Below are 12,057 nucleotides of genomic sequence, written 5' to 3' on the forward strand. Positions count from 1 at the left end.
ATCCCAGACTTAGCTTTGTCGTGATAGAAGAAGAAAAAAAAAAAGATTTTTATGACCTGGACAGAAATCTCTTATCAGTGGACCCAAAGAAGCGATCCCTCAGCCCACCTCACTTGGTCACCCCATTACATCACAGAATCTACATTTCTATCGTTTCTTGGAGTCCCTATCCCATATTCATAATGTTTAGCAGCACTGTAGAGGAAAGGAATTAGGACTACACATTCATTAATGATATAAACTTCAGAAAAACCTGGAAATTATGGCTGCCTTCTACAAAATTGACTGGTTTCGTTGCGTAGCCAAAAACATTTCTCTTACCCGTAGCCCCTCTGCGGTAAGCACTCAAGAATGTCATAGCACAAAGAAAGCTGGTCGTCACGCTCACAAGTGTAGATGGACTCCAAAGCGATGATCATCAGCTGATCCTGATCAGGGATTAGCTTCTTTAAGCACTACAAAAAAGATATAGAAATGATCATATTAATAATACCCATGGTCCAAAACGCCTACCCATTACATATTGTAAATCTATCTTTTTCTTTTTTTGCTCTTCTATTTTTTCCCTTGCAATTTTTACGATATAATGCTGAGGAAATGGAATATTCGAAGTGGAGTGAAACTTAAAAAAAAAAAATAAAAAAAATAAAAAAAAATAATACCAGTGATTTTTTTTTTTTTTTTTTTACACACATTTTGTCTTAGAAACAGCCTGCTAACTATATTCTATGGCTTAGTACAGTTACGGTAATCCCAGTTTAAATAGGTTTTTTAGCCCCCTCACCCATCCAAAATAAAAAAAAACTCCCAAAAAATTACAAAATTTAGGTTAAGTTGCTAAATTCTTAATTTTTTTTTTTTTAATTACTAAATCAACTGTGATGTACAAGGGCTTTTTTTTTTTTTAATGGACCAGCTGTAATTTTTATTGGCACCATTTTGGGATCAAATCAACTTATTGCTGTCTTATTCCTTTTTTTTCTTTTGTTTTATTTTAGTCTATTACTGTTTGGGATACACACAACCAAACATATAAAAACATATATACATATGCAATCACACACTTTAGTGTGTATATATTTTATATATAATACATACTGTACATACACGCACACACTAATACACGCATATTTATACAAGTGCATTTTTTACGTAGTTGTGTACATACATATATGCACACATTTTATGTAGTATATATCTATATATACACTGCTCAAAAAAATAAAAGAAAACACTTAAATAACACAATGTAACGCCAAGTCAATCCCACTTCTGTGAAATCAAACTGTTCAGTTATGAAGCAACGCAGATTGCGAATCAATTAGTGTTGTGCAAATGGAAGAGACAACAGATAGAAATGATAGGCAATTAGCAAGACAACCCCTATAAAGGAGTGGTTCTGCAGGGGGTGACCACAGACCATTTCTCTGTTCTTATCCATTTTGGCTGTTTTTCTCACTTTTGCATATTTTCATTACTCTCACCCCTAGAGGTACAGTAGCATGAGGCAGTGTCTACGACCTACAGACATCGCTCAGGTAGTGCAGCTAATCCAGGATGGCACATCAATGCAAGCTGTGGCAAAAAGGGTAGCGATGTTTGTCATCACAGCATAATATCCCCAGTCCATAAGATCCCAACCTGGAGTCGGAGTTACACTACACCCATACAAGGTGATACACACTATGTCCCAACATTTGGTTGGCTCACAGCTTTTGTATCTCCTGCCAGTATAGTCTATAGTCACAGTCCATGTTCCTCATGACTACGAATACCACGACCATAGCACATGTATCCAGCTCCAGCCAGCAACAACAGGCTTTAAGTTAGTGCCTCAAAACCAGATGAAAGACATGACAGTAGCACGTGTTTGCAGCTCCAGCCTGCAACCAATCTACAATCTCCATAGGCCATCTATACATGGGCACTAGGACCTAGCCTCAGCAACAGATTCTCAACATTGTGATAAGAACAGAGATATCTAGCAATCTATATTTATTCCTTTACATCAACATGACTGATCATTGGTAGCATTATTTGCATTATAAAGGATGCGTTTCTAATCCTAGAGTTTCAGATTTACATAAAATTCTCTCCCTAAACAATTACGAGAGTGAAATATCTCAACGTCAAATTAGTTAATCAAGGATTAAAGCGGCTCAAGAAATCTTTTAATCTCGGGACCCTAAATGATGCAGATGAAGTATGATTTATTGTTCGCACATCTGTAGCGCAGCCTCATTTGTAATGTGAACATGCCGCCGCTGATTAATTATTCAAAGCTGTTGCTAAGCTATGGAAAAAAAAAATAAAAAAAATCAAGAAGCCTCAAATTATACAGCGTTCTCACACTGCTCAAAAACCAAAACAGCACAAGTATTCCGGCTCACAAGAACTGTGAAACAGACCCCGGTGGCGGCTGACCGGAATGCATTCTCTATTGCAGGGTCTGAGTTCCTCAGGGGCAAGACCTGCTCAGCCAATCACTAGTCAATAAAGTGACACGCCTCCTTCAGCGATAGGCTGGGAGGTCACTCTATATGGGTCAGAGGGACCAACAAGCAGAGCTCAGAATAGATGAGTGTCAGCGGAGGAGGTTGGGTTGCTAAGATCTACACACCTGGTATGATACTGGTGCTTTATGCCAATGAGCAGATTTTGGCCAAGTGAGACAGTTCCTCACATTTGCCTTTATAAAATTGGCATTTTCTTAAAAGGTGTTGTCCCATTTTAAATATTAATTAGCTCATATGCATAGAGACATAAAACATACTGAACATTTACTCCCCCACTATCTGCCTCTACAGCGGTCTTTGATGACAGGCTGCAGGGGTGCTGTCACAGAGCTGCAACATATCAACAAAAACAAGCATCAATTGACCGAGGGATATAGAGTAAAAGCGCTGTTTGTTATTTTATATGCCTCTCAGCTAATAGGCTATTAATATGTGAAACTACAACCCCTTAAACACCTTTGCGCAGAAGCACTTTTTTGTTTTTGCATTTGATTTTTGCTCTCCTTCTTTCAAGAGCCATAACTTTGTTACTTTTTGGTCCATATGGCCACGTGAGGGTTTGTTTTTTGCGGGATGAGTTGTAATTTTGAATTACACCATTTGTTTTACCATATTATGCACTCAAAAACGGAAAAAAAAATGCAAGCGTGGTGAAATTGCAAAAAAAAAAAAAAAAAAAAAAAAAAGTGTACAGTCTACAACTGTTTCTTGGATTTTTTTTTTTTTACCATGTTCACCAAATGCTAAAACTGACCTGCCATTATGATTCACCAGGTCATTAGGAGTTCATAGACAACAAACATGTCTAGGTTGCTTTTTATTTAAGTGGTGAAAAAAGATCCAAGTTTAGTTAAAAAAAAAAAAAAATAATAATTATATATATATATATATATTATATATATATATATATATATATATATATATATATATATATATATATATAAATAATTTCTGTGAAATCAAACTGTCCACTTAGGAAGTAACACTGATTGACAATCAATTTCACATGCTGTTGTGCAAATGGAATGGACAGACGGAAATTATTGGCAGTTATCAAGACACCCTCAATAAAGGAGTGGTTCTGCGGGTGGGAACCACAGAACACATCAGTACCAATGCTTTCTGGCTGATGTTTTGGTCACTTTTGAATGTTGGTTGTGCTTTCACACTCGTGGTAGCATGAGACGGGCTTACAACCCACACAAGTGGCTCAGGTAGTGCAGCTCATCCAGGATGGCACATCAATGCGAGCTGTGGCAAGAAGGTTTGCTGTGTCTGTCAGCGTAGTGTCCAGAGGCTGGAGGCGCTACCAGGAGACAGGCCTGTACAACAGGATACGTGGAGGGGGCCGTACGAGGGCAATAATCCAGCAGTAGGACCGCTACCTCCGCCTTTGTGCAAGGAGGAACAGAAGGAGCAGTGCCAGAGCCCTGCAAAATGACCTCCAGCAGGCCACAAATGTGCATGTGTCGGCACAAACGGTTAGAAACCGACTCCATGAGGATGGTCTGAGTGCCCGACGTCCACAGATGGGGGTTGTGATCACAGCCCAACACCGTGCAGGATGCTTGGCATTTGCCACAGAACACCAGGATTGACAAATTCGCCACTGACGCCCTGTGCTCTTCACAGATGAAAGCAGGTTCACACTGAGCACATGTGACAGAGTCTGGAGACTCCATGGAGAGCGATGTGCTGCCTGCAACATCCTTCAGCATGACCGGTTTGGCAGTGAGTCAGTAATGGTGTGGGGTGGCATTTCTTTGGAGGGCTGCACAGCCCTCCATGTGCTCGCCAGAGGTAGCCTGACTGCCATTAGGTACCGGGATGAGATCCTCAGACCCCTTGTGAGACCATATGCTGGTGCAGTTGGCCCTGGGTTCCTCCTAATGAAGGACAATGCCAGATCTCATGTGGCTGGAGTGCGTCAGCAGTTCCTGCAAGATGAAGGCATTGAAGCTATGGACTAGCCCGCCCATTCCCCAGACCTGAATGCGATTGAGTACATCTGGGACATCATGTCTCACTCCATCCACCAACATACATCACTTTGCACCACAGACTGTCCAGGAGTTGGCGGATGCTTTAGTCCAGGTCTGGGAGGAGATCCCTTAATGAGAACATCCGCCGCCTCATCAGGAGCATGCCCAGGCGTTGTAGGGAGGTCATACAGACACGTGGAGGCAACACACAATACTCATTTCGACTTGTTTTAAGGACATTAAATTCCACTTTAATTTTGGGGTCTCTCCAAATCCAGGCCTCCATTGGTTAATAAATTTGACTTCCATTGATGATTTGTGTGTGATTTTGTTGTCAGCATTTTCAACTTTGTACAGAACAAAGTATTCAATGAGAATATTTCATTCCTTCAAATCTAGGATGTGTTATTTGAGTGTTCCCTTTATTTTTTTTTGCGAGATAGAGAGCTATATATACAGTATATACAGATAGCTATACACATACACACACACATTTGTATATACATATTTAGCTGCAGGCTATATAAGCAAAGGAAAACAATTACAAGTGAGCCATATTTGTAGATCCTGGAAGATACAAACATAATAATGATGTTCGACTTCTCGCACAACTATAAAATATTCCGAAAGCTTCAAAATATGTACACGCTGCCGAATAGCTGCACAATTACCGGATATTTCCGCTTAGCAGTAGATGGCGGTGACATGAGGTCCCGGCCGCACAGCAACAAGTCAATGCTGCCTAATAATTTTTTGTATTTTTCTGCTCAGCCCTCATTACGGTGTTTGTTTTATTTTGCATGCGGTGACAGAACTAAGTGATTTTCTTCTTCTTAAACACTGCAAACACTGTTTCAGCAAATAAGTCACCGAGAAATTCATGAATAGAAATGAGCGGCAGAATCTCCGGCCCGTCATACCCAAGACAGCTCTAACGCCCGTATCGGCGAGAACAGTGTCATGAAGCGGAGCGGAGAGATAAAAGCGGAGAAGCGTCGGCTTACATCGGGCTTGGAATGCTGAAAGATCTTCAGGGGGAATTTAAGGTCGTCCTTCGCCAGGGTGACGATGTACGCTTTCAGCAGAGCGGTGGCCGCTCCGGGGGTCTGGGCCTCGCAGCGATGGAGGAAAGGAACCATCCACTGGTAGGCGTTCTTCACGTAGTGTTCTTCTGACGACTGGAAAACACAAAACAGTAAAGGGGCGCTCTCCGGCTTACAAAACTTATTTTTCTTTCCCTAGAGTGTGTCCATGTCTATTTCAATGTTCACCACGCAATGATTCCATGTAGTGGCGAAATATAGGGTCTCAACAGCGGGACCCCTTGTGGTGAGATTATCTTTAAGGCGGACTCTTCTAAGGAAACATTCAGACGTTCCTGTTTGTTTTGTGCTCTGTTGTCTTCTGCCCTCCTCTTCATTGACTGACAGCTCTGTCATAAGGTCAGAGAAGGGCAGGAACAGATGGAAAAGAAAAAAAAAAAGCAAATGTGAAGTGTGCTCTGAACTGCTCGGCCACGCCAAGGGTGCACTGAACTGCTCGGCCACGCCAAGGGTGCACTGAACTGCTCGGCCACGCCAAGGGTGCGCTGAACTGCTCGGCCACGCCAAGGGTGCGCTGAACTGCTCGGCCACGCCAAGGGTGCGCTGAACTGCTCGGCCACGCCAAGGGTGCGCTGAACTGCTCGGCCACGCCAAGGGTGCGCTGAACTGCTCGGCCACGCCAAGGGTGCGCTGAACTGCTCGGCCACGCCAAGGGTGCGCTGAACTGCTCGGCCACGCCAAGGGTGCGCTGAACTGCTCGGCCACGCCAAGGGTGCACTGAACTGCTCGGCCACGCCAAGGGTGCACTGAACTGCTCGGCCATGCCAAGGGTGCACTGAACTGCTCAGCCATGCCAAGGGTGCACTGAACTGCTCGGCCACACCAAGGTTTACACTGAGTACCTGCGCTTTTGTTTGTTGTGGAAGTTAAAGGGAATAGGTCACCAGCATGTTGCCACCTAACATGAGAGCAGAATGATGAAAAGATAGACACCAAATCCAGCGATATGTCACTTAGCTGTAGTTTCGATAAAGTATTACTGAAAAAACTGTGATTTTTATCACTAGAGGACTAGAAAACCTGTTGCCAGGTAGTCCAACTCTGTCCCCACCACTGATTGGTAGCTTTCTGCCTGTGAACAGTGTACACAGGGGCGTGGGCGGGGTTATACATGGCTCAGCATTCAGAGTTCTGCTAGATCTGCTGTACAGAAATCAAGGATTTTATCAAAACTGCAACAAGCAGCCCAGTAAGTGACATATCACTGGAATTGGGGTCTCAGCCCCAACATCAAGCTGCTCTTAAACTGTGTTCCAAATTATTATGCAAAAAGAGTTTAGGAGTGATAAGGTTTGAATTTTTTTGTTTGTCATTTAAACTCATTGATGGTGATGTGTGTCAGGGCTCTTTATATCACTGAAAGCAATTGCAGATACCTGTGCACATTAGTTTGGCAGGTGTGTCCAAATAAAGGCAAGACAACTTAAGAAGGCTGTTCCACATTATTAAGCAGCCTACATTTTTTGCCGAAATGGGAAAGAAAAAGGATGTGTCGGCTGCTGAAAAGCAACAAATTGTGGAGTATTTAGGTCAAGGCATGACTACAATCAACATTGCGAAGACACTTCATCGTGATCATCGCTCAATCAAGAAGTATGTAGCCGATTCCCAGCACACACGTGTGCGTGCTGATAAAGAAAAATTGAGGACTCTTTCCAACAGGCAATTGCGTCAGGTTAAAAGAGCAGCTGCAAAAATGCCTTGTCATAGCAGCAGACAAGTTTTTGAAGCTGCTGGTGCCTCCAACGTCCCCCGAACAACAAGATGCAGGGTCCTTCAGAGGTTTGCAGCTGTGCGTAAGCCATCCTGTCGGCCACCTCTATCCACTGCACACAAGCAGAAACGGCTCCAGTGGGCCAAACGAGACATGAAGACTGACTTCCAAACTGTTTTGTTCACCCATGAGTGCCGTGCAACGCTCGATGGTCCAGATGGATGGAGTGGAGGATGGCTGGTTGATGGACACCCCATGAAAACACGGCTAAGGCGCCAACAAGGAGGAGGTGGAGTAATGTTTTGGGCTGGAATCATGGGGAGAGAGATTGTCGGCCCCTTTAGGATCCCTGAAGGGGTAAAGATGAACTCCATAATCTATGTGGAGTTTCTAAAACAGCACTTCCTGCCATGGTTCAAGAGGAAGAACCGTGCTTTCCACAGAAAGATCATTTTCAGGCATGCAAATAACACATCTGCATCTCTGGCTGCTATGGGCATAAAAGAGGACAAACTTATGGTGTGGCCACCATCTTCCCCTGACCTCAACCCCATTGAGAACCTCTGGAGCATCATCAAAAGGAGTGTCTATGATGGCGGGAGGCAGTTCACATCTAAGCAACAGCTCTGGGAGAGTATTCTGTCCACATGCAAAACAATTGAAGCATAAACCATCCAAAAACTGACAAATTCAATGGACGAGAGAGTTCAGAAGCTTCTTTCCAACAAGGGGTCCTATGTGCAAATGTAACATCACCTGGAATAAAGTTTTGATTTCATTTTGTAATAAGCTGATAATGCTTATAATTTCACAATTCACCATTGTTTTGTTCAAAATAAAAATAAAAAGGTTGAAAACTCTGCTGTGCATAATAATTTGGAACATGCTTTTTGAGTGTTTCTTATTTTTAAAAATATACTGTTCTCATAGGCAGTTTGTTCAAAAACATTGCAATTATACTAGAATATTAGATGACTGGAAAATAACAATGACTGCAATTCATATAGGTAATTTAGAGAAAATAGGAGGAAATATTTTTTGCATAATAATTTGGAACACAGATGAGGTACTGTAGCAAAAACCTGATGACAGATTCCCTTTAACGGGTCCATACTCCACAAAGAGAGGAGTTGAGCGGGGATAATCAGAAACTAAGGGGTCCAGCACTTCACCTTGGTTTTAAGTGAACTTTGGGGTCTCAGTATCTAGACCATTCCAGATCTAAACATGTCGCTATGATTACTGACCCTCATTTATTGACCTATCACTAGTCTTTAGCTGCCCTATTAACTTAATATGAGTGGGCGGCCCCAGGCTGGTGATTTTTGGAAATAAATGATTGTCAAGAGTGCACAGAAGTAACGTAAATGTCTCTGATTTGCTAGCAAGTAGAGTCCAAACTTCCGAGTTGTGGAATTCAGGCATGAAGAGCGGTATCTCACAACCTTCTTTCACTGCGAGATCGGCCATGGAAGGATGTTGTTTCCTCCAGCTCTAGATGCCAGAACCCCACAAATCAGAAGTTAACACTTGACTTTTGTTAGAAAACCAGGTTTTTGGTGCTGGAGTCACTTATGAGCACTTTTGGGAATTATTAGAAAAATCACCATACAAAAATCTCACTCTGATCCGGTTTTCTGGGAGCGGAACACACAGCGGCAGAGCTCAACCTACGTTTTCCATAAGGAGCCGTAGTTTCTCGATGTCTGTGAGCTGGTGCAGGTCTTTGAGCGTCAATGACACATCACAGTTGGCCTCGTACACAAGGGTCTCCAATGTGACCAGATCTTCACAGAGCAGCTCCAGACCAGGAATGTTCTTCTCTTTTCCCAGTCGTACCAATGAAAGAGCACCATCCACCTACAATTCAGCAAAAGGGACACCTGGTAAACTGAAAACGTCATTCCATATCAATAAAGATACGACAACAAGCACTAAAGGATTTCACATATGGGATTTAGTGTGTAGTATTTCACACTAACCTTCCCCTTATGCCATGAAGGCACGGATGTACGGGACAATCTCTACTGATGTGAATGTAAAGGAATGATACGATTTGACCACAGATTACCATGAAATAACTTAAATTCTGAACTCCGGGGTCCAGTTGTGAGCTTTGACATTTTTTGGATCTTTGGGTGGCAGAATTTGCTGTTTCACCCAGGTCTCTGGTGTCGGAAGACGCCCAATTAGAGCATTAGTGCAGGTTTGCTGCAGTCGTTGGCCATGGCTTTGCTTTAAGTAGTGGTCCAAAGATGACACAAAAATTCTTAAGATTTTTTTTCCATATGTTCAGCTTGGAAGATATTACTGAGTAGTGTAGATGTGACTCCAGCTTAATGAGGCAAAACGCTTACTAGAAAGCAGCTGCAGTGTGTGTGTGTGTGTGTGTGTGTGTGTGTGTGTGTGTGCGCGCGCCCCTTTTTGGTCCACTCCACCCCACCACCTCCCAACCCCAGAAACTCCATAGACTTCAATAGGCAGTTGTAATCTGATCCTTCAGTCATCTGGCTTGGAAGATATTACTAAGCAGTGTAAATGTGACTCCAGTTTAATGTTGAGACAAAACACTTACTAGAAAGCATCTGCACTGTGTGTGTGTGTGTGTGTGTGTGTGTGTGTGTCCCCTTTTTTCCCACTCTACCCCCTACCTCCCAACCCCAGCATCTCCATAGACTTCAATAGGCAGCTGTAATCTGATCCTTCAGTCATCTGGACATCTGCTTTGTTTTGATGAAGACGTATTAACTGCTTTTCAGAGTAAATGATGAGTTCGGGAGGCAGATGCAACGGTGAAGTGACAGAAGAAAAAATGGTATTACTCTGATAATACATATTAAAATGTTTCCACTATTCGCCTGTACAATTAATTTATGCAAAATTTATATAAGGACATTTAACGATTATCAAATCATATTTATTTATGGATCCAATTTACCCAAACTAAGAAAATGACCCAACTTTGTAAGTAGTCGTGATTAAAATTATACTACCGTTTAGTGTTCACAGCGCCGGTGAAAACTGTCCAGTGGGCAGGTCGGTAGCTTGTGGGGTTGGGGGAGTTAAGTGGAGAAATGAGGGGCACAGATGCACAGCGCAGCTGCTTTCTAGAAGCTTGAAAACAATTTGCAAGATTTCAACCAGTCAAACTGCTTGATGAATCAGCCCCCGAGTATTATTGTTTTTTTTTTTTTTTGTTTTTTTTTTTTTTTTTTTACTTTTCAGGAATTAAACATTTTTTTCTGCTCTGAAGCAAACCCTTTCGGAATCGACGTGCTGCTTAATTTTTCATGTGGACCAAAAAACATCACTGTGTGCCCGATAAAGTAAGTAGTAAGCTTGCCCAACATTCAAGGCTGCTTTTCAGGTGGCATTTGGAGCAGAATCTGCTCAGAAATCCATGTAAAAAAAAAAGACTGTGTGAACATACACCAACAGATAGGACGAGGATTTTGGTTCCGGTGGCCAATTTCTAGACTCGGAGTGGGGTTGCGGGACGGATTTCATTGACACCAAGGCACTGACCCAATAATCTGGTGCTTATGAAAGCCGCCCTGTTCACACGTGTGGGATTGGCGTCATGCAGCATAATCTGAGCAGGTATCTCCCAAGACCTACTGAGCACTTATGAGTCTAATTCCAGCAGACCCGGTCAATAGATGGAGGGAGGTGGTCTCCCTGATCGGGAGAAATGACGCTCAACCTTTCGCAAGAAGAGGCGCGGTCCTCACATGGCTGTAACTAAGATCCGCTCACCTGTCTGGCGTAATCCTCCATCTCCTCGGCTCGGCGCCAGTACCAGCTCTTCACGATATCGATGGATAAACTGTCTGTTCGGTAAACGAGAAGTTCTGACTGCTCCTCGTACAGGAACTCGGCCAGATCCGGAGAGCCGGGCTCCACCTGTACCCTGAGGATGATGATGGAGAGAACCGTGCAGAGTAAACATGTTACCGGGAAATCGTATCATGTGTGTAAATGCCAAGTAGAAGCAACGCGTCCTACCCCAAATGATCCAGGGGCAAACAAGATTCCACGAGGCTATGAACACATTTGGGGACTTATTATTTTTTTAATTAAATGCATTTTAACCTTAAAAAAAAAAAAAATTTGCGAATGGTTTTCATTGAAAATGTTACATTGTTTAGCTCTTACATGTTAAATTATTATCCTGAACACGGCTGTCTGCAGAATGAGTTAACTGACAATCCTTCAGCGAGCTTCCTACTCATCTCTGTACTCGGATTGGGCGGATTTACGGCCACATCAAAGTTGAGCTGAACCTTCATACGGTCATATATACAACTAAGACGACATAAAATAGAAACTCTCCCAACAGGAGAAGCTCACTGACAGATTTTCGGTTAACTCATTCTACAGTGAGTAATGTACAGGGGGGGGGAAAAGCCAGTAAAAAACAAACAGATGCAAAATGTTAAATGAAACCCATTTTTCAAAAAATAATATTTTTTTTTTAGCCTAAAATATATGAATTTAAGAAGTAAAATAAAATACCAAGGCAGTTGGCCACATACTTTGTCAAAATTTCAGCCAATATTTGACTGCCAACTATGTGTGCAATTCTAAAACACTAATAGATTTAAAGGGATTCTGCCAGCAGATTTTTGCTATGCAATTTGAAAACATCATGATGTAAAGACAGAGACCCTGATTCCAGTAATGTGTCATTTACTGGGCTGCTTGCTGTAGTTAGGAAACAAAATGCAGTTTTATCAGCAGGA

The 12,057-nt window shown here is 42.5% G+C and overlaps 1 protein-coding gene across 3 annotated transcripts in view; it reads right to left on the reverse strand.

Annotated features, from left to right (window-relative positions):
• NBAS (NBAS subunit of NRZ tethering complex) overlaps positions 1 to 12,057 on the reverse strand; it is an 816,956-nt gene that overhangs the window by 559,970 nt on the left and 244,929 nt on the right. For all 3 annotated transcript variants that reach the window (XM_073568249.1, XM_073568248.1, XM_073568250.1), the window contains exons 23-26: positions 11,072 to 11,225; positions 8,990 to 9,175; positions 5,503 to 5,676; positions 322 to 455 (exon numbers count right to left, since the gene is read on the reverse strand). In XM_073568249.1, the coding sequence (XP_073424350.1) occupies positions 322 to 455; positions 5,503 to 5,676; positions 8,990 to 9,175; positions 11,072 to 11,225 (648 nt within the window). The remainder of the gene's footprint in view (positions 1 to 321; positions 456 to 5,502; positions 5,677 to 8,989; positions 9,176 to 11,071; positions 11,226 to 12,057) is intronic.

This window comes from Dendrobates tinctorius, unplaced genomic scaffold (assembly GCF_039654945.1).
Source record: "Dendrobates tinctorius isolate UK_male_01 unplaced genomic scaffold, ASM3965494v1 ptg000021l, whole genome shotgun sequence".
In the NCBI taxonomy this organism is placed as follows: Eukaryota; Metazoa; Chordata; class Amphibia; order Anura; family Dendrobatidae; genus Dendrobates; species Dendrobates tinctorius.